General features: G+C 39.2%; 2 protein-coding genes across 2 annotated transcripts in view; one reads left to right on the top strand and one right to left on the bottom strand.

Moving 5' to 3' along the window:
• The window catches only part of SIM2 (SIM bHLH transcription factor 2), a 58,552-nt gene extending 51,521 nt beyond the window's left edge, over positions 1-7,031 (top strand). The window contains exon 11 of the mRNA XM_050913441.1: positions 6,304-7,031. Coding sequence (XP_050769398.1) covers positions 6,304-7,031 — 728 coding nt within the window. The remainder of the gene's footprint in view (positions 1-6,303) is intronic.
• Positions 7,032-10,728: 3,697 nt separating this feature from the next.
• Positions 10,729-27,987, bottom strand: part of HLCS (holocarboxylase synthetase) — a 130,546-nt gene continuing 113,287 nt past the window's right edge. The window contains exons 7-11 of the mRNA XM_050908507.1: positions 23,914-23,981; positions 22,756-22,916; positions 19,530-19,644; positions 15,605-15,818; positions 10,729-15,089 (exon numbers count right to left, since the gene is read on the bottom strand). Coding sequence (XP_050764464.1) covers positions 14,921-15,089; positions 15,605-15,818; positions 19,530-19,644; positions 22,756-22,916; positions 23,914-23,981 — 727 coding nt within the window. The 3' untranslated portion in view covers positions 10,729-14,920. The remainder of the gene's footprint in view (positions 15,090-15,604; positions 15,819-19,529; positions 19,645-22,755; positions 22,917-23,913; positions 23,982-27,987) is intronic.

Genomic DNA, 27,987 nt, shown 5'->3' with positions numbered 1-27,987 from the left:
GGTGGCAACCTATAAGAAATAACCTTGCAAAGCTATAAAGTAACTAAATGTAAACAAGCTCAAGATACACTCTAATCCTTAGATCTCATATACATTACATCTATCTGCATACACCGTTTTGATTAGTTAAAAATCACTGATGAGGACTGACCGGTTGACGTACTGTTATAAAGTTAGACAGAAACACTCCTTTCTTCTAGCTTCATTGAGGATGGGATGGAGAAAGCAGTAGTGGAAATTTAAAATAAAAAAGCTAGAAAAGATAGGCTCAAGATTCTTGAGTACCAGAAACAAGCATTTATTCACTTAGGGACATGACATTAGAGATCCTAGTTCTGAAGGGAGTATCTGCAGATGTTAAAAGCTGAGCTTGCTACATCAGACAGAAGACGGTATCAGACATTGGATGTGTCTCCCACAGAGGAGCAAATAACTTCTGCCCAGGGTTTTGTCCTTCACAGGACCGTTTGACCTCACCTAGCTGATTGACCTCACCTAGCTGACTGCAGCATTTTATTTTACTGTTCTGTGTTTAGGTTGAAAATGAGCAAGACTGAAGCTCCTCTTACAGCCTAGTGCAGGTTAAATGCTTTTTCTGAGCTCATGCTCCTCTAATGTGCCGGCTTCCTTTTGTTGCTGCTGTGGACTGGGTGTGAAAAGGAGTAGCTTTAGACCAAAAATAAGAAATGGTTTTGTCCTTTCTAAAGGGGCTGTATCTTTGTGGAAAAGAAAAAAAACCTACGTCTTTTGAGGATAAGTATAAGGGTTGAAGTAAATCCTGCAGATCCCCAGTAAGTCTGCAGGAACAAAGCTATTCTAGGTGTACAGAAGTCAGCCCAGCTTTTCTTCTCTGCTTCCAGACTAACAGATGCCGTGAGACTGACCAGGAAAGTAGATCCACCCCTTGCTGGTCAGAGGGTGCCATCAGATACACTGAGAATGGATGTGGAAAGAACAGCCTGTTCAGAGAACAGTCTGTAAAATTGATTGTGGCCATAACATTTGCCAGAAAAGCCCAGTGAGCATAGCAGCAGACAAACAATTTACCATCAGTCAGTTGATATGGGCAGATAACTCCTAGTAAATACATTAAGTCAGAAGGATTCCACAGGAATACTGTTAAATATGTTAGGGTAAAAAAAATCCCAACAAAAAACTGCAAGCAACTGCTGGTATTTTTAAATTTCTTCATGCATGCATACCTTCACCATTTCCTCACGAACAGGAAAATGGAGCTGTGATACCAGCGGTTCTTACTTCTGGATCTACTTAAGATTTTGTTGCTTAAGTTGGAATATGTGGGTTCTCTTTTGAGCACAGATGTATTTTAATGGATGTTTAGCTATTGGGCATTTGATGAAAACTGACTTGGTACAATTAATGCTCTGCAAAAGCACTTATAATTGTACTATTTAGGAAGGAAAAAAGAGTATGGTCAAACTCAGGCCTGGTCAGAGATCATTGCTTGAGTTCACACACAGTGTTATAAGAGGGGAAAGAAAAACGGAGTCTCCACTGCAAAGAGGATTTCTATCTAACTGTTCCAGAGTTTGTTTCCTCCTGAGGTAGAATTAGCCCTGTTGTACTTTTGCTCAGGCTGGTGGCAGAAGAGAAATCCGAACCTTTGGAAGTGACTTTTTGCATTGAATTGAAAGGGGCATCTGATCTTCCTTACATTGTCAACTGCTGCTTTTTCCAGCGGTTCACTGAAAAACTGACAGCCAGTAAGCTTCAAAGCAGAGAGGATCTGCTTAGCGTCATTATCTTCAATCCAAAGGCAATGCCAAATATGACATCTGGCAACCGGGTTGGATGCAAGGGCTATTCCACATCACATCCATAGAAGCATCTGCCAAAAATGCCGTAGGCCAGAGACATTTTTCTCTATGGAAAATAGCTTCTTTTGGAGAGATCAGAGATTTTAAGATGATCATGCCAAGCCATCAAAGCTCTGGAAAAGCACGTAGCAGATAAAACTGCCTGCCAATCAGATGCTACTGCCTCAGAATCTGGTTTCGAAGCTTCTTCAACTTTTTTCCAGCTGGCCTAGTCATCAGAAAAGAAACTCACTTCAGAGAAGGCAACCATATTCTTAGTCAGGGAAGTTTCCTTTGTACACTTGAATGGATACATTACTACTGTGGGTACCACAGTACCCGCTTCTCATTAAGTTATGCTGTTGGTCAGTCTGTACTCTCTGTGTGAAGCTTAGTGCCACTAATCATGCCAAAACTCAGGAAACGACGAAGAATACTAAGCAAATGTGTGACAAAGCTCTGGTCTACCTTCCTCCCTCAAACCAACTCCCCAGGTTTAGCCTGTGACTACTGGAAGAAATACACGCCTTCTCTGAAAACTGCGTTCCACTAGAGACAAAGAGGTCTTGAAGATCGTGTTGCCTTACTATTGTTTTTGGAGGGAGAATAACGGAGAACATACATAGTAGTTACAACATCAGCCCATGCCTCACATGATTTGCAATTAGCGTTCAGACCAGGACACAGCAGAGATACTAAGCTAATGTAAAAAAAAAATCTTTTGCATGGGCATGGATGGTATTAAGACCTGTTGTGTCTTTGCCTTGTTTGACACGGAGGAATATCAGCACGCCTTTGTGACACAGGAGTGTGTGACCTAAGCAGTACAGCGGCCCTGCTTGTTGGTCTTCAGCAAAACTCAGAGCGATTGAGTAATTGCTCCTCTTCTCTGAAGGCCCTCTTGTACAGATGATCAGGAAACATACTGAAACATCCTGGGCTACATGTGAACATTCAAGTATTGGCGTATTGTCTTTTCAAAACATACAGTAACTGTCAGGAGTACACTCTTCTAGGTCTGGTGTAGATCAGAAAGCCCAAGAAAAATTATGCAAGACAAAGCATGCATGAAGAGGGCTTCAGCTGTGTCCTAAAAACAGACAAGGTTTTTCACAGACAGGATGCAAAACTCTGCTGATAAGGACTGCATACCTTTTGCATGAAGATCAATGCTGAGTACCAGTCTTTCTTTGCTTTAACCTGGTTCCAAGATGCCTTTCTCTCATTTTTACTGAAATAGACAGGGGCAATGAGAGAACAAGGAGCAGCTCTGCCTATTAATGTCTTGGTACAGAAAGGCATGTTTGTGAATGAAATAAATACCTTTTCTGCAAGCATCTTTCCCCGTTGAGCACCATCTGAGCTTTGACTGCGCTAGTTAAAGGTGAGGAGGGAATGCTCCTCGCTGCAGCACTATGTTTGACAGGGGAAAGATTGCTCTAGTACACTGTAACTATGAATAGACATGATATGTTCTAAACAAAGACCAATACCTGCTCGAGTAGCCTTCCTGTTCCCACTTGGATGGTTGGATGCTGAAATCTGAGCAGGCTGCCCGGTGATGGGGCTGTTATCTCCAGGTTTTCCCTCACCTTGCCTGAGCTGCACCCTGTGCGCCAGCAGGAAAGCAGAGCTACTTGGCAAGAATTAACAGGGACATGATGCCTGAAGGACTGAGTTCACTGTTGCGGTGGTAGGCTGCTCTGAACGGAGGCAGTGTAAGTAAGTACAAAGGGCCTTCTAGAAAGCTGCTATCACTCTGGTATGATATACAACCTTAGATGTGCAGCATGTCTACCTCACTTGGCATGGCTGAGTTGCTCTGGCAGAAGAGTGGTCCAGAAAGCATCCCAAATTAATGCGCTGACTTCAATGACTGTCAAGCATTTTCAGTGCCGGAGAAGTGCAGAATGCAGGGGATCCCCGTGCACCTGCTGAGGCAGGTACTCTGGCAACTGCCCGCACGCCAGATGGGTGGAAGCAATCCTGGGCTGCTGCCCTTCTACAGCAATACAAGCAGCTGGTCAGCTTTCTATTAACTTCTGTATGAAAAACTCCCCAGGAGGAGTCTGTCCCAGGGCATCCTTGGGTTTCCGTCTGCAAAGGAAGACAAAAGCAGATTTAAGTCTAGCTCCACTAACTGTTCTGAATGTGAGCAGACAAAAATGACTGCGCTCTTTTGCACTGCAGACACGACTTGCCTAACTGTCTGGTCTAACTCCACAAATGTGCTGACAACTTTAACGGAAGCCTGCAAACAATTAACCAGACGCTTACCTTCTTCCTCAACAAAAGAGATGAAAACCATGTTTGAGAAACAGGATAGAACAAAATGGATAATATCCTGTAAATCTCCCAAGTACGCAAATTACTTCTTGGTACCAAGAAGGCAGCCATCAGCCCAGCAGAACTGGAGATTACAAAAATGAGAATAACAAGGCAGGGGCCAACTGGCTGCTGTGATGCTTCAGCTTCTTACAAATGTGGGCTTTAAAAATGGAAAAGGACGATCTTTTGTTCAGAGATTAGAGCCATAAAGTAAGAATACTCTATGCTGCAGTAAGAGAACAAACCCGTCACTCTTGTGGATGTCTCAAGTGGGAAAACCACTAAAACCAGTATACCAGATCAGTTAAACCATATTAGTTACATGTCAGTAGCTCTCAGCATGTATACTTATTTCATAGTAAAAATGCCAAAGGTGGAGTTAAAATTATAGTAGTATAATTACACTGGTAAAATTTCCACGTTATACTCAAGCTTGTGGCTGAATCCCTGTTTTGATTTGTGATCTAAGAGGGCCGTTTTTCAACAGCTGATGAGAATTCAGTTTACTTAGGACTGCATATACTTCTTGGTACAAAATATATACATGGAAATTAAAAAGAATAACTTGAAAGGTTGTTGTTTCTAGGAGGGTGGTGGGTTGATCAAGAAGAAATTGGATCCAGATTCCTGTTTAAATTCTGGTGTTAATTATGTGGTGCAACTCCCTCTGAAATTAATGAAGCTCTGCATATAAAAAAAGGTACAATTGAGCTATTTCTGCTTCCTCTGTTGTACATGAAGGCTTTGCCAGTCTACTGTAGCACAGGGAATATTTAATTATTAGCAGGTACAGTTACGTCAGCAACCACTACAGGGGAACTCCAAAACTTTTAAGATGTTGAATAAAATTTTTGGAAAAACAGAAAATCCCTTTTACAAAAGGCACTTAGGTGTCCAGGGCTTTCAGTGAGCATAACACAAAATAGAGTTTAGGTTTAATTTGAGAAATTTGCTAAGTGCCTCATTTAACCTTTAACATAAAACTTTCAAATATGCCTTGGAGGAGTAGTATAACTGTCAAACTGTTCACACAAGACAGTGCAAAAAATTTAGTACTCGCCTAATTTTAGCCATACTGTACAGGAGTAAACCAGTGGCTTTTTCTCTTACCATTTGCAGATAGCTGTGTACAAAAAGGAACAGCTGCGTAAGCCAAGCAGAAAACGATAAAAACAATTGAACTTGTTTCAAGAGTTCAGCTACCATGCAGAAACTTAAGAGAAAACTAGGATTCCTCAATATATTTTAGAGGAAAAGCCTGAATAGAAATCCTAGGTTCATAATCTCTTGAAAATTTAAGAATCTAGCTTCTGATTTTCCATGCATACCCAGTTTAGTACTCCCACATTCAAACAAATGTTCTCAGGGTATGCTGTAAATTACATTTATATTATACACATAGCTTTATTACAGGATAGTACCTTAAAAGCAGAGATACAGCATTACTCAGGAAGGATTTATGTTGCTTTTCAATAGATGTTTTTAATATCTGATGCTAGTTTTTCAAAGATAAAAAGCAAAGCCTTTAACGTGACACAATCTAGATATTACATACATCACAAATAGATATCACGAATTGGATACTGACACGTCAGTATCTAATACTACACGCTCTCTTCTTTCCTTACAAGGGCAAGTGTCCAACACAGTTCCACAGAGACAGGAAGAATAAATTCTGTTCTGCTCTAATCACTGAATTGTTGACATGTAATAACTGTTATCCATCCTTTGGTAAATCGTTTGATAGACCTCTGAAAAGAGCTTACTTAAGGTCAAGGCTTTTGACAGCAGGTCACATTTTCAAATATTTCTTTGGTTTAATTTCCCCGATTTAACCATATTAATAATGACAGTGATTTATAATTCTTCAGTCAAATAAACAAATGGGCATTTCATATGGAAAAACTTTTCAGAATTGTTCAAGACTGTTGGCCCTTCTGAATGGGTTAGGTTTTTTTTTTTTTTACTTTTCAGCGCTGTCTTAAAGAGACTTATCTAAAGGCACTGAGGCAAATGGGAATGTCCCTGATGTCTTCACTGGGACTTGGATCTGGCCCAAACCAAATGGGTATTAAAGTTCAGTCATAAAAAGTGTTAAGAGTCTAACTATTATATGAGCGCATTGTCAGTAATTAACATGTTTTCTCTTTCCCGCAAGTGCCCCTATCAAACAGAAGATACAGCCAAGATGCTCTATCTGACAACTTTACAAGCTGCACAGCACCCATGCCAGGCAGCAGATACAAAGAAGAGATTTATGATTCCGGCATCATGAAACCCAACAAAATAGACACCAGGATTCAGCCACCTCACCACCTCATTAAAGAAGAAAACAAGTTAGCTTTGAACAGAGACCTGCAAGAAAAAATGAGCATTAATGAAAGTTCTTTTTCAAACTCAATAGCTAACTCCTTGCTGCCAAAATCAGAATGTTTCCAGTCTAAAGCTATAGGACAATTAAGTCACCTCCTGCCAATGCCCTCAGTATACGAGCAAACAAGAAGGATTTGTATGAAAGAACCCAAATATGGGCATATTAGTCACCACGCCACAAATCTAGATGAAGTGGACAGCGATGAGAGAATGACTGTAAAGCTTGATCATGACTCCGAAAGCGAACGTGTGATGGATGTGAGACCCTCCGGACAGGTTCCATTTGTGCTTCTAAATTATCACCATGTTTTAGCCAAACATGGTACGTTTCAAACTTCATCATGTACAGCGGCGGGACATGTAGGAGAAAATTATGGATACAATTCTGAGGAAGTAAATACATTTATTTACAAAAACCAAAGCCCCTCATCAGCTTCTTCTCCAGAAACCCACAAGGAATCTGCACTACCCCATTATATTGGAACTTCTGTAATAATAGCCAATGGAAGGTGACAGTAATAGAGGGGTATTTACGTTTAATTAAGAAGCCAAACTGTAATGATTTGCAAAAAGCATGCGAAAACATGGTTACATTTACTGAGCATAGCTGAAGGTCATTGAGGGACAGACTCGTGTGTTCCTGGCAAGCCACGTGTAACAGTACCTTCAAGGTCAGGAAAAAAACCTACATCTAGCTTCCGTGCTTCGTTGTCACAGATTAAGCTCTGGTGCCAGTGAGAAGACGTGTCACAGATCTTATTTTTGTTATTTTATAGTGTGCAACAAAATTAAATGATAGGTGTTATATGCAGAGATTTATATGAAGAACATTTTTTTCCTTAACCCCTCCTTCTCAAAATACATTCAAGAGTTTTTTATCACTATCATAAACTATACACTCTAGGTATTTTTGACAAACTGTGTGAAACCTTACATCAACTCTCCACCCACGTGTTAAACACCCTGACAAATGAACTTCGTTTAAGGAGCGGTGATTTTTAGTATCCATAATACAGCTGTATGAACTAGACAGAACCCCGTTTGGAAAAAGCTGATTTATTAATTATCCAAAAGTTTTTAAACTGAATAAATCAAATCTAAATTTGATTTATTTAGCATAGATTTCAGTGCTCTGAGACTGTTACCACCATCATGTGTCTTGAGAAGGAACGATATGACAAATTAATACATACAATGATAGGTATTAAAGGGTTACAGGTCTTGTCATGGCAAATTGGCACAAATCACGTAGCAGGAACTGGAGACTATTCCCCATAAAATGTTGTAATAAGAAAACGAAACTTCTAAAATGTGCGTTTCACTGAGTGTTCTGGGAGGAGGCTGTGCAGATTTTCAAACCAGCTAGTCAAAAATACATCTTAATAATAGCACCAGAAATGTTTTCTTTATAGTCAAGGGAATAATGAACATTTATGCTTTATTTTAAGCTTACCAGTAGACTTCTGAAGTTTGAAAGGTTCGGCTTTTAATGCACTGAACTTCCTTAAGCATAAATCTCACTGTCAACACAAAGGTAAGATTAATATTTGACTGATTCGTGCACTTCACAAATAATGTCAGTGGACAATCCGAGTACGGAAAGTCGAAAGTCATTGCACAACCACAAAAACCAAAGTTGCACTTGAAGTAAAGCCGAGTTTGAGTACATCGGGGTTTGGAACTGAACGCTTTGCACACTTCTCAGTTTGTGCTAATAAACTGTAGCAAGCGAAGAGCGTACGGCACACGCTGACATTTTGTCCAGCCTATTAGGAACAGATCTCCCCCCCTTTTTTTTACTTCTGTGTAAACCTTACCAACGAGGAGACATACAGATCTGTGTGCATTTAATTGACGGCAGTCAGTCCACTTTGGTGGACATCCCCAAACGTTGTGTGCGCTTGATGAAACAACAAATGACTCCCTAAATAACGGCTGTAAATACCAACAATAAAGGTTGTTGTAGACCTGAGTCAGCTATACTTAGCTGTATTTCTTGGCCCCATTCAAGGCTAATTTACACTTTAAAAACTTTCTCTCTCTTATCAGACTCTCTCTAAAGAGACCTTCGCTGAAGAAAATGCTTACCTGGCTTGTGCAATACAGAAAAACACCTGCTCATGGATTGCGCCTTGTCAGAGAAAAATGTCATGAAATACACACTCTTAAAAATTACATGTTGTCCATCTTTTATATGCAGCAATAATATTCAGTCACCTCTTTCTATGTATGAATATTTATTGCTGAGTACACAAAAATACTTTAAAAACACTCTTGAAGACAATTTTCAGTATTTTTATTGCTTCCTATTAAAAGGTTAACAGAGAAGGCTTTATTATGAAGTTAAGTTGATGTTCACTCGGAAGCTCACAGGTGTCTGACTTTTTCATTTGCTAAAAAAGCAGGAAAAGTATCTTTCGTGATAAATATGACCAAAACATACCTAATCAGCCATTACCAGAACAGTGACTTAAAAACCAAAAGCAGAACCAAACGGGCATATTCACTCCCTCAGTATAACTGCGCTCCTTGGTTCGCCTAACGCTAGAGAAGTTAGCAGCTCTACAGAAACGTTATGAGTGAATACTACTGTCGTTCTGACTTTATAAATGGAAGCGATGAGACACGAGTTGGTTTTACGGCGGCTTTGGTTAGCAGCCTTCCCAGCCGGTGCTACTAATAAACGGGCCCAACTCCTCACAAGAGACAATCATGCTAAGACTTGCATGTTAATTTTGTTAAATTAAAACCATGCCCTATAAAGGAGTAACTGACATTGTTTGCATCATTAAAAAGAAACCTGATGCACAACTCTCATGCTACACGTTTTCTCTATACCTCATTAGTGGCTTTGCTGCACACACAGTCAGTCTGGTGTATTTTTCTGTTCTTGTAAGTACTTCTCGCTATAAAAACATGTTTTCAGGAACGTACAAATTAGGCTTCGGTTAAAAAAATGCCATTGATATTTTTCAGTAAAATACCACAAAATATTTTTCCAGCATCGACCTTGTTATTCACACTTCCAGGCTTTATTCAATGAGCCTGGGCAGAGGAGGTGTTCCATCATTCTCCCACAGATGTTTTACAGTATGTGATATTCAGGTACATGAACTTCCCCTGTTAGGCAATAATGAATCAATTATGCATTCACATATGATAATACAGGGTAGGTTTAGGAAAGAGCTGTGATTAAAAAAGCAAATGTGTGAAACATTTTTCCTGCCGTTCCAAAATAGAAACAGCAATCGCATGTTCACATCTGGAATGTGAGTAAATTATATTGAGAGAAAAATATGACTGTTAGTCAGTTAAGCTCCAGATGTTCACAGCACACTCGTACGGCAGAACGCGGCACAGCCGCTGACAGTGGCAATGTTTTTAATAATTGGAAAAAATTATCTCACAGAAGTGGAGTGTGAATTGGAATATATTATGAAACATAACCTCATTTCTCTCTACCGTTCTTGTCTGAGCCACTACAGATACCTTTGTCATGCGACTTGACAGGATTTTAACTCTTAGGGGAGTCCAGATCTAGCAAGTAAACGATACGGAGGATGAGAGAGAGAAAGAGAGTGAGAGGGGGAACATTTTACCAAAATGTAACGTTGGAAACGTGAATCCCATATTGAGGTCTCAAAGTTTTTATCCTATTAACAGAAACACCGCAATGTAGCTAAGGTGATAAGGGAACAGGCTTCTCTCCAGCTCACAGTAGCCCTGTAACTGGAAAAAGGGTATTAAAGGAATCTAATGAAATGAAGCGCAGCGGACAACAGACGTAAAATGGGAGAATATATCACTGAGAGAAAGTGCAAATGAATGGGGAACCTGCCAGAATACCAGTATTCCTCTCAAAATCACAAAACAGGACACCAAGTATTTTTGCAACATTTCAGTCATACTTCAAAAACAGCACAGAGAAAATTTTATTATTCCATTTTTTTCCTGAGCATTAGATTTTGCTTTTTTTATACAATGCAGGTAAAAGCTATTTGGCAAATGTAGGTGAAAAAGCACGCAAAACAAACAACCTATTAATGCTCAGAATTATGTATGTATTCCCTAAAAATGTAAAGCATTTTTGCTTATTTATTATGTAAAACAAAACTGTTAAAATGTTAATAAAATCCTGTAGCCAAAGGAAAAGTGAGTTGGATTTCTTTTTTACTACAAAACACAGGGTTTCACACAGAATAATGTTGCATATTTGGAAATTTATTTCAATTGTAATACATACTACATTTGACAGTTAATGTACTATGAAATACAACGGGGTTTTTTTATTTATTGTATTTTAGCAACGTTGCATTTTAAAGGAAGAGAAGTTCCTGGAGAACTGCAAATAACACAGAATCACTAATGAAACGCGCTAACGCAAGATACTCAAACACGACATCAGTTTACAGTTCTTCCCTGCAGTTCGTTTTTCTCAGTTGTGTGTTACCTGACGGCAGCCTGCGGCACGCCAGCGGTTTTTGACCTCTGTTCTTTCCTCAGTCCAGATTTAATTTCTTTGGTGTCTGATCAGTGCGGTGCGTCGCTGCAGTAACTTGTGCATGCAAATGCTTTTATCAAACCAGTTACCCCCAGGGACCAGCTCTTTGCGGCACAAAACTTTTTCATGATGGATATTAAGCTGTACTTCAATTTTTTTTTTTATATAGCTACTGTATATTCCAAAGTAGTTGCAGAGAGTAATTTTTTAGACTGCTGATGTCTTGTAGCTGAATCAGAAAAAGCAAAGCAACAAAAAAGCCTGCGGTACAATGGAGCAGAAGCATAAAGAATTAAATGCTTTAATATTATTTCTAGGTAATAGCCCTTGAAGTAGATTATATTCATTGGATATATTTTAAAAAATGCTCTGAAGTCTTATAAAACCTTTTAGCGAAAGTGAGATGTACTGCTCGAACTCTGTTAAGTACATGATTACTTTTTCAAATCTTTGGAAACAGCATGGGTGCTGACTGGACACAACCCGCTTGCTCTTTCTGAACACAGACACGTGCCAACACACCCAGCCTGCTCGGCAGCAGTTTTCCTATCAGTAAACAATCTCTACAAATATTTTCACAATGTGTAATGAGAAATGTTGTAACAGAGTCCAGGAGGAAAAAAAATGAAGTCACAGCAATATGCATACCGTAATAAATGTTTTTTGAAAGCACTTCGTCTAGAAAATAGTCTAAGAGATGACATCAGCCTCACAATGAAAGAGGTGTTTTACTAATCTAGACAGTTGAATGAAATTAACCATTTTCAGTGCATTACATCTGGATCTGGAGTTGTCTGATTCTCTCCATACCTACGCCCAGAGACACTCTACACACCACATTTGTCTGTCCTATATAAAGAACAATAACAACACTGATTTTCATACAAAAATGCTGTGGCTTTCGGAGCCTGCCAAGTTTGGCATAAAAAGAGTAAGACTGCGGGCTGCGCTCCCCATCTACCTTAAGGTGTGGTACAGGAAGGTTCACTGGCTTTCTTGGCAGGAACAGCCGCCAGTCAGAAGGACCGTGATGCAGCCGCTCACTACACAACGGGAATTTTCGTTGTGAAGTTCTTTGGTTCTTCTGACGGAAAGGCCAGGTTGGTAACAAACGCTTCATCCAACTCAAGGCTGTTTCCTCAAGACAACAGGTAGTTTTGTACACACAGAATAGGCCACCAAAAAGTGGGGGCAAGGCGGTACGTTCCCACAGCACCCACCTGTGCTCCGACACATCCACACTTGGTTAGTTCTCATTTGCAGAAAGGAAGTTCAACGCTAAGTTTCTTTCCAATGCAAAAATTTTCAGAATAATCTCACAACTCAAAGTGAGACTAGAACAAGCTTTTCATTAAGAAGGTTATGAAGAAATCCAAAAGGAACAATAGCAACCAAGAAATACTGCAGCATTTTACTATTAAAAAATCCATCTGCCTGCTGCTCAGGCACTGCGGTAGCGTAGCTGAGCGAAGGTTTGCAGGTCCATCCTGCCCTGCACACAGGAACAGGTCCTATCATTTCCCCCCATCATTCTTTTACGGTGCTTGTCCCTAGCGAAGGGAGAGCGTGTTTCAAGGAAGCAGTTCAAGTCAAAACCTGACGCGTGACCCGGTCACTAAAAGAAATCTCTATGGGCACTCCTCAGCCTATCTGGAATACGAGCGAAATCAAAGGTGCTTCCTACAGGCACACCCTACAGGACCAAAACAGAGACAGTGTTTTAGCTACGAATACCGGACTGAGGCACAGATCTAAAGTTTTGTAAAACTCTGTGGTTGGAAAAACAGTACCCGAGCTATGCTTTCCACAGCTGACCTGCAGCAGCATGCGTTGCTCATAAGCTGCTTGAAGGAGAAGGTAGAAAAGAAGTGAAGATGCACAAGAAAGATGTGAGTGTGCGTATGCACACACACACATTTCTTATGTATGTATATATAAGTGGTTTCTTCTTTTTATTTAAACTTTATTAACTCAGACTCAAGTTTCATTTGACTATAATATGCATCAACATTTGATTCTGAAATAAAGGTAGTTGCCAAAAATTAACAAGCCCAAAGCAGTTTTGAAAGCATCTGGCGGGAAAAAGCAAAAACTGGTGTTCATGTGTATCATTTTAACTATGCCAATTAACAGCTGTCTACACTCCACTGTACAGTTCTACGAAATACTGGTGTGCAGTCTCATATGATGTGGATCATGGGGGAAAACAAAACAGCCAGGTATGGACAACCAGGCACACAGACAAATCTACTGTGATATGGAGCATAAAATCCTAAATGTAATAGGGACAAGTTAATTTCTAGCACTTGCTGCCAAACCACCAAACCCCTAATACGTGAGGATTACTCTAAATTACCATTACAGTCTAGTTTCCTTGTTTTAAGACTTCTTGGCTTTGTAACTGAAACAATCTACTAACATGTTCAGATTGTTTATGAGGCGAACTTTAACCTAAAAACCCCATTTCTGGCTAGTAGACAGAAGTCCTTTGTGGAAACCAATTTGGCTGATCCACCCTCAGTAGGGACAAGGTAACGTAATAAGCAGTGCTGCCTACTTGAGGAAATGAAGCTGGCCACATCACACCTCTGACAAACTTTTCATTTGCAGAGCGCTGTTTGAAGTGCTGCGGTGGCCAAGCCTCCTGGTGCAAATTCGCCTCGCCCGGGAGAAAAACCCGACAAGTTGCCATCGCACGGAAGCTCCCGCATGCCTGCTTCACGATGCCTTCCAAGCGCGACCAAGCTGTTACACCTAACGGGGAACTGCGTAGCCAGCCCCCAAAGCAAGCAAGCTACTTTCAGGTCAGCAGGTGTTAAACCTCTTGCTTTTAATGGTTAGCAGCAAAACCAGATGCCCTGCTTTGGGAAAGGGGGTGACAACAGAAACAACGGAAGAGAACTTGGACACAGGTTAACTGCATGTTTTCTCTTTTTCACTGTAGTAGTTGTTTACGGCAGCGACTTTAAGAGCTGGGCATTTTGTCTTACTTATTCACGTAACTTCATTGCTATTACAACAGAATTACTATTAAATTCTAAACTACTAGGACTTCCCTCTCCTGACATGGGATTCTACAGTAACCTGGATAAGAAGATTGCAACTAGGTGATACACTACTCCAGTGGGCTATTCTTACGGGGGCTAAAGCCTCTTGGAAGGCTATGATTCAAAGGAGATATGAGATGATTTACTCAGATCCAACTGACTAAGAAGAGCAGAGTACAAATAATTTGGATAACCAACCACAGCTCTTAAGCGCTGATGGAAAACTCTCCAAAAATTCAAGGCAGCCACGAGAGAGTTGCAGACCTGAGACCAAAGCACAGGATGGTAAACTGTTGTACAGGCCCAGACGGAGAAGAACCAAATCAGCAAGGCTCTACACTTAGACCTGAATTTAAACACAGTGGTAATCCCAGTAATTCAGAAATATACGATGAGCTCTTCCAGCTGTTTCCACTGCAGACAATGCATAAACCAGAATTTAGTTTAACAACCCATAGTAACAATGTAAATATTGTACTGCATTGTGCTAAAGTACAATAAAAAGGAAATATTTAGCCACTTCAGTTTCTCAAATACAGTGTGTAAATGAAGAGAAAGTTCTGTTCATTGAAAAGTATTCCTTTGCAATCAGGCTCCTTTTAAAGAACAGATGCTTACAAAGAATGGCAACATAGATGTGTTTTAAAGTTAACACAAAAGAATAAAGGCCTTCAGCAATCAGATAATTACCTCTTCTTAACTGTTGAAGTTATCCGTGTCAAAGAACAAAGATATCAGAAAATCAGAGGACAAAAAACCAAGCTATCAACTACCCTTCCCACCTTTAAGCAAGTTTAGCTGCTCGGTGCCAAATACTAAAGAGCCTCCCTTTGCGCTGTGAGCTCTGAGGACCATTAATGCTTTGGGACTATGAGGTTTCTGAGCATGTCAAAAGAGTTGCCGTCTGGGTGCACAGACTCTACACCCTTGCCTTCTTCATGAACTTGAAGGAAGCCATAATCATCTATCCCGACTATCCATGCAATCGGGCCCTCCTCATTGTAGAGACGGACCTGCTTACCGCTGCAAATAAAGAGAACCAGACGGTTAGGAATTAATCGGTGGACATTGCACAAACCATTAAAAATAGCTTAGAGGACTAATGTCTAGCAGAATATTTTTATTTCCCACTTCACTGGTTCTTTACAGAGAATGATTTTCAGCAGCATTTTCTACCTGCTTTAATTTCTTTCTGTGGAATTAACAGAGTTGGAGTTAATCCAAATAGTCTATTTTTTTAATAAAAGACATGCGTACAGCAGCTTCATCATTAGCTAAACAAATCATTCCCAATTCCCTTTGTTTTGAGACGATACATGTAAAATACCTAGAAGCATTCTTTAACTCATGTTAGTCCATTGATTTTACTATGTGCTATTTTTATTCTCCCTTAAAAAATTACATCCTGCTTGGGAGTATATTTTAATTAAGTCACTAGTATTAAAGGCAATCTAGAAGAAAAAGTAGAAAAAGACAAAATATCCATGAGTTCTTTCCAACTTTCTTAAAAGAAAGTTTGAGAAGAACATTATACTTACCTGTGTACCCAGTACTTGTAGTAACAGGGAAGAACTCCGTTGGGCCCTTTCTCCTGAAAAATATCTATAAGCCTCTCTAGCCTAGTTACAGTTCTTGCAATAAGACAGTCTGCAGTTAAAGGCTTCAGCTTTGTCCCCTCTTCCTTATTAAATTTTGTGATGAGATCATTGATGCATATGGTGGGGTTGCTGTTGTTCACATTAAATCCAAAGCCTGAAGAAGACAAACCAAAAGAAGAGGACAGGATCTGTAAATACGAACACTTTGTTACCACCAGAAAGTCAGTACTTTATTCAACTACTTGATACAATTATCTCTACGGATGTTTCCAGTAGCTGTTTTTCTTACACCTTTAAACCTTCCTACTCGTGTCATTACAAATCTCAGTCCAGATTTCACTTGTTCCTTGCCCTTAAAATGCCTCCTCAGAACTGTAGAAGCAAATCCAGTGCAGTCTTTCAACAACACACCATCCTATCAATGAGGGTTAGGAAGATGGATGGTAAGTGGTAACTTGCATGTTGGTTACAGTAACATCAAAGTGAGAATTTCTTTTACTCCCCGGAAGCTGACAGGTCATTAGCTAATTGAGAATAAATCATTGATCATACTCTAAGATGGAGTTTTATCTTTCAGTCTAAAATTTAATTAAGAGACCTTTCTGTTTACTACAGTTAGCTAACTGCATTTTCTGAAAATTAAGCCTTTTTACTCAGCTGATAAGCCTTGTTTGGCTTGCTCTGAAAAGCCCAGAAGATTTGACTTTGCTGTGTAAGACTCCAGTTTGCTTAATCTATCTTACCACAGCATATCCTTTAGAAGCCTCAAGTCTCTCGCTGAGATTTCTCCATAACGTTGGCAGAATGCCTTTCTTATTTAAATATGGCTCTTGGGGCCTTTTTTGCAGCCTGCTGAAACAGGCTTCGAGGGATGTAAAGAAATATATTGTATTACCTGTTTATTTTTTTCTCCTAATAATTTGGATTTTTCTTTCCTCAGACACTTGGGATAAAATCCCTGTCTGTCAATCAGGTTTAGACATGATACACCTCCATCTGCAAGAAGGTCCAGACGCACTGTTTTGTAAACTTGCTATTAATGAGACTATTCATATATGGAAGTAATTAGTTTTAACTATGAGGAGAATGACCTCTACAGTGAAAAGGAGTTTTTGACTTTTAACTAGTCAGAGAATGCATGCAAAGAAAGCCACAGTGATACCAGTACCCATACATCGATCCTATGGAAGTGAGGCGAAATGTGTTATTGGAAAGAGACAAAGGAAAATGAACTGGAAAATATAATGTGCCATGCCAGCAAATCCCAACTCAGCTGTTTACACTCAAATACAGTACAAGTGAAGAGAGAGTGACCGTGGCCATTAAGCTGCAATTGGTACTGTCAGGTGCATAACGGGGCCTTGGAGTCCATCTGCAGGCTCGGGGCACTCAGGCTTTTAAGTACGGAGATCACTATTTAGCAATCCAAAAACTGAAACAGACACAAGAGACACACTGAGATGACGAGCTCAGCTGAGGCAGAAGCACCTGGGGTTAAACACGGTGCCAAAAATGTAGCCAGCTAATTTGAAAAATATTAGGTACTCAGGACTCTTAGGGCATCTCTGCGTTGCCCATGTGAGAAGAGTGAAAAATAAACATTTAGCACTGATCTTGCAGTGTGCTGATGTGGCTAATACATCTTCCAGTTCTAGAGCCAGCCCTGCCTTCAGCATCTGTGCACTGTTCGAACATGCCTTAGCTACACACAGAGGCAGACAGAGCTTTTGCAGGTCAAGCAGGCTGGCTCTCCCTTGCATTCCACTCGTGTTCGGCTACCTACGTCTGTTCTGAGTCTGGCCCTTACATTAATGAAGTATATTCTTCTGCAGAACTTTTCTTCCAAAAGTCCCACAACAATTAAGTCCTTAGAAAAAAAAAGATTTCTTTAAAAACATGTTTAAAAGTATGGACATGAACTGTGTCATCTGTGAGGCCTTGAGCACGTGGTACAGGTGAAAAGGCACGTTTGTCTTTCGCCTTATTCTTCTGAGGTGCTTCTCAGAGCAGTGAAGCCATGTAGATGATCTTTGATTTTGATCATTACCCTCATATATGGGATACTCTTCATGAGTGCCATGTAAACAGTGAGGTCTAGGTAAGGAATCTGCATGACTGTAGAAAGGGGATGATGCATCTGGCTTACCTTTCCTGTTGTGGAAGTTTGATCTCATTGCTACTACTAATACAAGAAGTTAGATGTCATGAGTCACCCCTACTACTCTCAGTGACATACATCACTGAAATGATGGAAAAGATCCTTGGACTAGAATGTGGCAAGTAAGTTTCAATCTTAGAAGCTTCCAGGTGAAAGAAAGTTGAAGAAAACGTACATCTTTGTATATACCTCAGACCTATCACCACCAAGATGACTCCTATGGACATCAGAGAGAATGCATACAGAAAGTTTCCATTTGAATTTGAATGTTTGTTGTTTAGGGTAAGAAACACAAGGTCCAAACCAAATATGTAATATGCAAAGAGATATTTGATAAGATGAACTATTTTTGGAGCCATTTTTCTTTTTCTTGTATTAACCAGAACAGGCTCTGGAAAAACATATGGAAGCAGTAAATGGTTGACGGGGCACAGAGAGACTTTTTAAGTGTCTCGGTGCAACTTCCATTCTGTACATGTAGATTATTTACAAAATGAGGATATAACAATTGAACAGAAAATTTAATGGCTGGGCATGTTTCACGGAAAGAGGTGACGACTACTTCAACTCTTTTGCTTGTTCGCGCCTTAAAATTTACAGCACCTTGACAGAAACAATATCATGCCGACACTCTCTTTGCCAGATACTTTACTTATCTACTGTGCTACATTCAAATATAAACCAAATATTATAATCTTCTTCTTTAACCTTTTAGACTGGCTAGGGAACTTTCATGTAATTTTTTAGACATAGCAGAGATAATTATTTTTGGAACCAGAAGCTAGAGCTCTGCTGGCAGGTTTCTAAGCATGTCTGACAGATCTGTGCAGCTGCTGCTGCTTAGTTGCCGGCTAGGGTTAAACCACGACATTAGGGGAAAAATTTTCCTTAACAAATAGCACGATGATTATCAGACTTGAAATGATAAAAACATCTCAATACTTATTTGTGCACCTAAATGTCTTCCCCTGTTACAGCACTGGGACTTGCTGGAAAATACATGTACAGTCTTTTTGAGATTGGCTGTGCTACCTTTTTGGAACCAGCTTTCCAGGTAGACTGTTTGTCTTCACAATGAACAAACAGACAGTCACTCTTTGCTCCCTGACCCAGCCTTCCCAACTACTTTGCAAATTTTACTTTTTGAGAGAACTAAAGAAAGCGATTGATTAATCAAATCATTACTTCACTGCTGCTTCACTAGCAATATTCCAGTTTCTAGAAAGGTATCAACAGAAACAAGTTATGAATAAATTTTAAAAGGATGAAAGGAGAAATTAAAACATTACTATGTGTGCATAGCTCTTTTTCTCCTGATTTAAAAGGCATGTTCTTTATTTAACTATTTGTCACGTTGCAAGACAAAAGAAAACTGAAAAAAATAGATACATTTTTCAGTATGTTCTACTAGTTTTGCAATAGATCAAGGAGGACATTTTCCCTCTCTCCTGTAATGCTGTTTCTTTGAACTGCACTACATCAGCCCAGATGCTTGCATTTACATTTTCCTTGTCAAGCATATGGAATTATTAAGAAGAATGAAAACATTTACATTTTGTGCTTCCTTTTGATTTAATATTGTGCTTTATTTCCTTATGCCTGCTGTCATTATTTGTTCTTGTCCTTATCATTTGAACTCATAAAGACATTAATAACAAATTTCTTCAGGAGAAAACAGTATAGAAAAGCTTCAAAATAGACATTTACCAATAAGTATATGAAATGTTGTTTCAGTAAGTGTAGAGTTTACCAGAACTCCACCAAGCTTCATAAGATCGCTGTAGTAAATATCGTTTGGCCATTTTACTCGCAGATCAATATCCTAAAGAAACAAAACCATACATTTAGAAACACTTTGCTCTTCGATACTGATTATAAGAACATGGCTCATTCATCACTCCATATTCTATATTTTCTGTACCTCTTTGTCACACCGAATGTGATACTGTCAACTGCTTTTCATAATGAGAACCTATTTAAGTGCTCCACAAATGTTATTGAAAAAGTCATAGTAACATGGTTACATGGTTTACTAAGGAGGTTGGCAGCTGTCAGAGAAAAGTATCTATTTGCCAAAAAAAAAAAATTATGCCAGATAATTAAGGCTCAGAGCGACCAAAAGGAGGACTAAAGATACTACAGATTTTCAGTCTCAAACCTGTGAGGTTTTATAGAACTCATTTCCTTCATTCACAAGTCCCTATTAAAGATTTAAAAGATCTATTCAAGAAAGATGCAAACTGTGGCAGCCACCGTGGCTTACTGCTGATAAACAATCAGGGTAAGCCCACAATAACATCAACACTGTATTTGAGGATCCTTGCAGAAACCAGACAAGGAGACAATGACATCTTGAATTTCAGAAAGGAAATTTAGCAGACAGGAGAAATTCCAGTTCACAACTACGTAAATACTTCAGTAACGTCCTAAATATATTCACGCTTTCGGCAGCTACGCTCAAGCAACACCATGGAGCTGGAAACACAAACTGTGCTGTGTGACACCGTTCCAGCGCAATAGAGAAGTTTTTGTTGAAACCACAGAACTGAACTGAACTTTGCACCAGCTACTTAAACACAAAAAGAAAGCAAATGTGCTTCCTGTAGTTTGAAAAACTGCATATGACTGTATCCCCAGAGGCAAATTATGGGAGGTGCTCCAGGACTACAAGAGACGCTTTCCCTCCTATTGTAGATTATGAAATCCCTTTACAGGATGTGTGAAAACTGCACCTGGGTCCATGTCTACTTTCCTGACAGATTTAAAGGTCAGAGAGGGGTCCATTACACGTACATTCACAGGAAATACTACCTGATTTTGCTATCAAGGCATTCTAAGAGAGAGTATCACCAATTCATATTCATTATGGAAAACAATTTGAGTCTTTGCACTGGGAAAAGATTTATAGAAAACTCTTGAGACATGCGAAGTATGACACAGTTAAACAGTATTATCAGTGTTAAGAGATCTTCTGAAGAGCTATTCAGTAGATCTTACCTAAGGAAAACACACACCTGTAAGACACCAGACACTAGCTCTGCAACTGAAGTGACAGCAAGCATGAAGAACAATCAAGTCAACTGGGTATTCTCATGACATAAACTACACAGCAGAGACTTTGCCACAAAATGGAGTTACAAGGTACTGCACAACTATCTGTGTGTCAAAGAAACGATGGGTGTCACAAAATATGCTGGAAAAGGAGCACATTCTTATCTTCACTTACTAGAGAGAGACGTCTGCTGTTCTCAGAATGGGAAAGCAAAGCATTCTCTTGATATAAGGCCCATTTGCATTTGCAGCACTAACATCTGACAGTAAAACTTCCCACTGAGCAGTCAGATTTTCTCCGTGAGGACCCAGAACAAAGGCCTCAGTTGCTGCCTGTTTAGCATAGTCAACATTTGTGGCAAACCTAAAAAGGATGACTGGCTGATAAACTGAGACATGGGTATTTCAGATTTTTCAACAGAAACCCTGAAATGGACTTTGAGCATAGTGAACAACATTAAAGCGTGTTAAAGTATTATTAAGATTCTGACATACACCCACAGAGGTACGGAAATTTGGAGGAGAGAATGAAACTTCATCTACAGATTAGCCCATTGTTTGCAGCTACTGCAGTTTGTATGGCATGGATGTTCATCTGACATAAAGAAAAGCCCTGCGTTACCTAAGTCTAAAGGCGAAATCTAAGCATTGAGTTTCCGATAAACCTTTGAATTTCCTTGCTTTAACATATTTGAATCCAGACCCTTAACATTGGTTTCACCCATTGTCTAGGGTGGATGTACTATCAAAGAGATTCAGTAGCTTTGTCTTGGTCATAGCAAGCTACGTATTGTACATGTGCTATGTACAGTACATGTATTATTGATAAATACTATTTTTATATTAATATTTAGTACTTCAGTCACCTTTTTCCTCTTGAATGAAATAAAATAAAAAATGCCAATGTATACCAGGGTAGGCATACAGAAGCAAAACCACCTCCATTCATAAGTTAACTCCTTCCCCAGTCAGACTCATATTTTATAGAACTAACTCTTGTCCCTTCTATTTTAAATGGTTAAATTATTCACTCTAGCCAAATATTTTATATTGCAAATTTTAGCCTGAAGCATTTTGTTTTTATAGTCAAGTTATGAAGCACTGAAGTTAGAAGGTTTTAATAGAAAGGCTGACAGACCCTAAACTACAGCAAAGCTACTGGGTGCCACTATAATAAAGTTCATGTGTAAATGTGTATAAGTCATTGATTTTCTGTAATATAGGAAACATATGCTTTAGTTAACTACTTCTGTAAAATACCAAAGTTTTATAGTTAGCAAATATTAGGAAATGGTAACATTAAAAAGGAGATATATGAGGTGATGAAGAAGACTGGTTCTTCATTTTAATACTGATGACAGGACACTTGATTCCCTCTTGAGAGCAATACTCCTAAATTCTTGCTTTAGAAATCAGTTTTCAACCTTAAACAAGGGTTGGAAAAATCCTTTAAAAGGGATAAAGTGACCACTGAAACAGCACCAACAAAAAAAGTGGAAAAGGATTTGTCAGTTTTATTCATTTTTCCCTCTTCCCTCTTCCCCAACTCCTTCAAAATCAAAACAAATTAACTCAATTGTTAGACAAACAAAATGGACATTTTCTTTACTGTTGAAGACTGAGTCTTAAGTTTCGTAAGACTATGAGTGAAGTGAGCATAGTATACTTAATCAGCTCAGTAAAAGACAGTATTCATCATATGTATACTAGACTTCTCAAAAAACATAAATAATCAAGCAAGTATGAAGGCTAAGTTTACCACTGTATTAGTGCTGAAGAACTATATTATGCATTCAGTCATTCTACACATAGAAGACATAGTTAAAATCTGCATTTAATGAACATGGAAACAGGAATTTTGAGAAAAATTAGAATGACATACCTCATATCCTGGTATTGATCTAACTGACTCTACCACTGCCAAGGACACCAGGTGTTGAATAAAAGGAACTCTCTGGCCCAGGTTGGAATGTAGAGGAATGGCAATATGTAAAGTGGATAGTGCACAGCCCAGGGGACTGAGCCAAACATTTCCACCACGACCTGGGGAGGGAGAGGAAAAAAGTTAACTTCAACTCAAGGAAAAAATATTTATAAAAAAGATCACTTTGTTAAGGTAGACAACTACAAAAGAGAAAGATTCAATAGTATCCATCCAAGAATCTACCGTAAGTCCTGTAATGGAGTTTCCAAACTAATTTTGAAAGAAAAATGGTTAAAGTGCAAAGCTTTTTCTTTAAAAAAACAGCAGGTTGTTTAATGTGCATGCTGCTACTCAGTTTCCTAGAATGTCCTAAATGACTTGCTTCCAGGATTTTCCTGGTATCTGGTAATATACACATTTCAAAAAATCTTGCTTTGTTTAAGTGAAGAAGTATTTGTGAAGATGCTCTGTGTGCATCTAGAAATCCATCCACGCTGTGAAGCAGCTTGACACAAGCTAGATCTGTACTGAAAGCCAGGTAGCCACCTTCATGTAGATCTGTGCTCCCAAGAGCTTACTAGGCTGGGCACCGTGTTCTTCTAATAAAATGAACGTGGCTTTTAAATCAGTGCTAGCACCTTCCTGGGAAAGAGACAGAACTTGCTTATATTTAACTGCAAAAGATCAAGAAAGCCCACATGAGTGCTCACACAGGTCCTGCAGACTCAAGAAACCTCTATCTCAGAGCAAGTCAAGACCCAGTCTTGTTCCAGTTAAGTCAAAAAGGACTTCTGATTTGGAAGTCTGACTTGTATTACACTAAATGTAGTGATGGCAGTTTCCATGACTGGGGAGACTTTTTGGCAGAAACTAGAAGACCACTAAATCATTTCTGCAAAAGCCACCAAACATCCTGAAAATGTTTACTTTGGTCTCTGTTAACTTAGTTTTTGAGTTTGAAACCACAGCTCAAGCGGGAAGAGAAGAGGACATGATTATTCTATAGATTATATTATAAAAAATACTCATAATGTATTTTTGAGGCAGCTAGGTGACATTAAAATGTCCTATTTCATATATTTAATACACATTTATTAGCACTAGAAAGAAACTTACCTTTCCCTTGCGTTTGTTGAACAGCAATTGCTATTAAACCCATCTCCTCAGGCAAGTCGAACATTAACCTGCCAATTAGGAAAAAAAATCCCCATGCTTATCAGCTGGAACACTAAGCTACATTCATGAAAATATAGGCTTAAATATCAGGTAATATTTTATGTTAACATTGCACTACCACTTATCCGTTTTCAGTTAACATATATTCTTGACCAAAAAGTATTAGAATATTAAAAAAAGATTAACTGAAAAATGATAATGTAAAACATTACTATATCTATTATGCTGGAAAAAGTTATAGCCGTAGTTCATTTAAGGTGCCTTCTGATAACATACGTTTTGTATTTCTTCATGTTTTCTTGAAGTGCTTATTTTTTGCGTGTCACTATCTTCAGTAAGTGACAACTAGCAATTCTAGACATTTGTTTCTACTTACAGCAAATTTTTGTTCATACTACAGAATATAACAGCAGCAGTTTCTGATTATTTAGAAAACCAATATGGTGGCAATAAAGCAGTTTAAAAGATACACTATCCCCTGAGAACTAATTATGATTTAACTACAGTAAATAAATCTACACCTTCTGAGAACTCTAGAGAACACTGGCTTATTTTAGGCTTGTGTTCTGCTTTTAAAATAGTTTCACTTAAAAGAATACTAACTTTCCTCTGGGGATAAGTAGAAAGTGCACTTTAACACCACCAAATGAGTCAATGCTAGACTTAAAAAAAAGAAGAAAAAACCCTACTGTGAGAACTTCGTTCAAGCCAGTTTAAAACAGATCTGAACTGTACTACAATCCTCCTCCATCTCACTTTTCAGGAAGAGTTATTTAACAGATAAAACAGATATTCAAGATGTTGCCAGCAAGGTAAACCCAGAAAGTGATGTATAGCCTACAAATCTACTTCTAATATGGACACAAATATCACGTTGTTCATTCATATAAAAGCAATCTTGTCTTGGAGATAAGTGCAGTCCAAATCAGCAAAGAGTACCATTCAAAATTATTTCCTCTGCATTTCAGATACGTATAAAAGGTGTTTCAAGTCCTGCAATCAAGCAAGTATCCATGGGCAGCAAGGACCAGCTGCAAGCAGAACTGTCCCCCCGCTGCCCACAGACACACGTCTTTAGGCAGGCGACAAGCTAGGGAACTATCCATCCCTCCTGCTTCGCAGGTTGAAAAGCAGGGCTTCAGTAACTCCTGGGGCTGTATTGGTAGCAAAATGTAAGTAGGGTCCCCAAGGCTTCAGAATATCTTTCAAATGGCTGACTTGCTTTCACGATGATCAAAATGGGAGGTTATTGGAGGGCCCGAGCAAAGTCTGGACCACAAATGCCTTCGCTCATTAGAAATACCTGAACCCAAACTGACAGAAGCCATAACAGGCTCCACAATGTTTTCCCACATTACTGCTGGATCAGTGAGACATTGTCAAAGAACAGTAGCCAGAAGATCTTTTTGCCAGTCCCCTTCCAGTTCATGTGAAATACAGCTCAATAATTCTTTCCTTTGGACCCTATGGATTGCACACTGAGACCAGGCTCACCTATCTACCACCAACCTTTAACATTAAAAATATACCTCTTCTTATGCTGGGACCTAGGGGAAAATCCTCCGTAGCTCATGAGGCCTCAGCGCTGTCTTCTGGGAACAGCGTGATTTCAGTTACAACACCAAGTTCATGGTTTTGCAACATGAAAATCTTATTTAAATTTGGAAGCACAGTTAGGAAGAGATTACAGGCTTTGTCGAAATATGCTGATTTCTGTTACTTCTCCATCCCTTCACATATTTTTTTTTAAATAGGAAAAAAAAAAAAGTCATGTGCTGCCATGATGGGAGGAAAACAATCAGAGCAGGAAAAAAAGTTAATTATGAATCCAAAACACAGGCTTCTAGAACAAAGAGATATGATTAACAGAACATATGAATGTAGCTATTAGAGGCTTGGCAGCAGGTAACAACATATTAAATGCAGAGACCAAGTTTGTACTTTTAAGGGCCATGAAGAAATTCTTTAATGGTCACAACATGGGGAAGTTGTTAATACCCAGACTGATACAGCAAGAGACAGATAGATTTATTTTTACTACTTCCTGAGATTGTGTTGGAATTACCATGAAGCCTACGATAATAAAAAACCCCACACAACTGCCCCCCAAACTTCAGAGCTTTGTAAACTGCGTGTGCTTGTTAGTTTTATTCTGGGAGAAACAACTTGGATTTTTCTTACCAGAAAGAGTAACTGTACGTGCACTTTTTTACATATTGACTTCCCTTCTTTTCTTTCAACTTAATCAGTTGCAGATTTAACGATTCATTTTTCTGCAGAGTGACTTAATCACAGTGCTTACCACATTTTCCCCCCCGAAATTTTTTCCTTCAAGAAATTCTCTGTTCTTTTTTGTGCTCTTTAACTAACTTGCTCCACATATTAAGTCAAAAGACCACACTGAGATACAAGACTACGGAAACATCAAACGTCTGAAGACAAATTTACCCATCAGGAAGAATATCAGACGGCACCTATATGACCTTAGAAGATAATACTAGAATGTTATGAAAATTTTTCTTTTCTGCTTTGAACATTTTTGTGGTATTTTCCAAAACGTGAGCAAGGCACTTTTGGTATTCAAGAATATTAAACCAGCTGAAATATTAAGAGAGAGATTCTAGCACAATTTTTTATACAAATACCCTCCCCCCACCCTCTAGTGCATACTATGAATGCTGTCAAGAGTAACAAACAATACTTAATTGTTTTATAGAAATTTCAAGTCTAAGGAGGACTCGTGTCTTCACGGCTAGTCAACACAATGACTTTTCTTCCTACATGCATGTAAAATGGGAACTGAAACCACAAAAACTATGTTTGAATAATGTTAACGGCCTGACAACTATAAATTTCATTGATGTTGTGGGTTTAAGATTGAAACTCTCATTAATGCATCCTGCTGTGTTACAGTATTGCAGAGGTATTACAACAGGCAGCATTACGTTCCAGATGTTAAAATACCTGGGCACAAGAGGGTAAGTTATGAACAGATTTCTCCCTTCACTTCAAGTTCCTTGTCTGAAAATCTCACTCTCAAATAGCTTGTTTATAGAGTATTATAAAAGCAATATAAAAAACCCTTTCAATTTTTAGTCAAATGGAAAGGAACATGCCTTTTGAACAGTTTCTTGTATTATTTTGGACAAAAAGGTGCCCTGAACACTTGCTTTACTACTTTATATCCACTGTTTCTGTCCATTATGTCCAATTTGAAAATAAGCAGTGTGCCTACTAGTATTTTTCCTAAACTCTCCTCCGTTGCCCTCCATCTCCTTTTCATAGCCCTCAACTGCATGATGCTGTGTCTGATACCAAGCTCTGTGTGTGAATGGCCTGCCAGAGGGCGTGCTGGCCAAGTAGAATAGGTAACTCTCGAGTCCACGCTGCAGACTTGTTGCTGGCAGCACTGATCTGGGTCTCTCTCTCCTATCTGGAAGCTTGTTTTCATGAGAACATGAATACCTGAAGGAACTCAAAGATATGGAAGTCTTCTGTAAAACAGGCAGTAGACTGACTGAGAACTGGTAGGCCACGATCAGAGGAGAAGCCATCAAAAATGACATCACCGTGGGAGTCTGCTACAGACCATCTAATCAGAAGGAGGAAGTGGAAAAAGTCTTTTTGAGCAACTTGAGGACATCTGCAGATCACAGATCCTGATTCCTACAGGAGACTCCCATCTCCCGATATCTGCTAAAAGGCAAACAAAGGGATTGGGATGCAAGCTGTCCTGGTTTTGGCTGGGACAGAGTTAATTTTCTTCTTAGTAGCTGGTACAGTGTGCTTTGGATTTAGTGTGAGAATAATGCTGATAACACACTGATGTTTTAGTTGTTGCTAAGTAGCGCTTATCCTAAGTTAAGGACTTTTCAGTTTCCCATGCTCTGCCAGCAAGCAGGCCTACAAGAAGCTGGGAGGGAGCACAGCCAGGACAGCTGACCCAAACTAGCCAAAGGGATATTCCATACCATAGAACGTCATGCTCAGCATACAAACTGGGGGGAGTTGGCT

This window comes from Gymnogyps californianus, chromosome 1 (genome assembly GCF_018139145.2).
Source record: "Gymnogyps californianus isolate 813 chromosome 1, ASM1813914v2, whole genome shotgun sequence".
Taxonomy (NCBI): Eukaryota; Metazoa; Chordata; class Aves; order Accipitriformes; family Cathartidae; genus Gymnogyps; species Gymnogyps californianus.
Note: the sequence above shows the minus strand (reverse complement) of the source record. Positions and strands in the feature narration are given on the sequence as shown.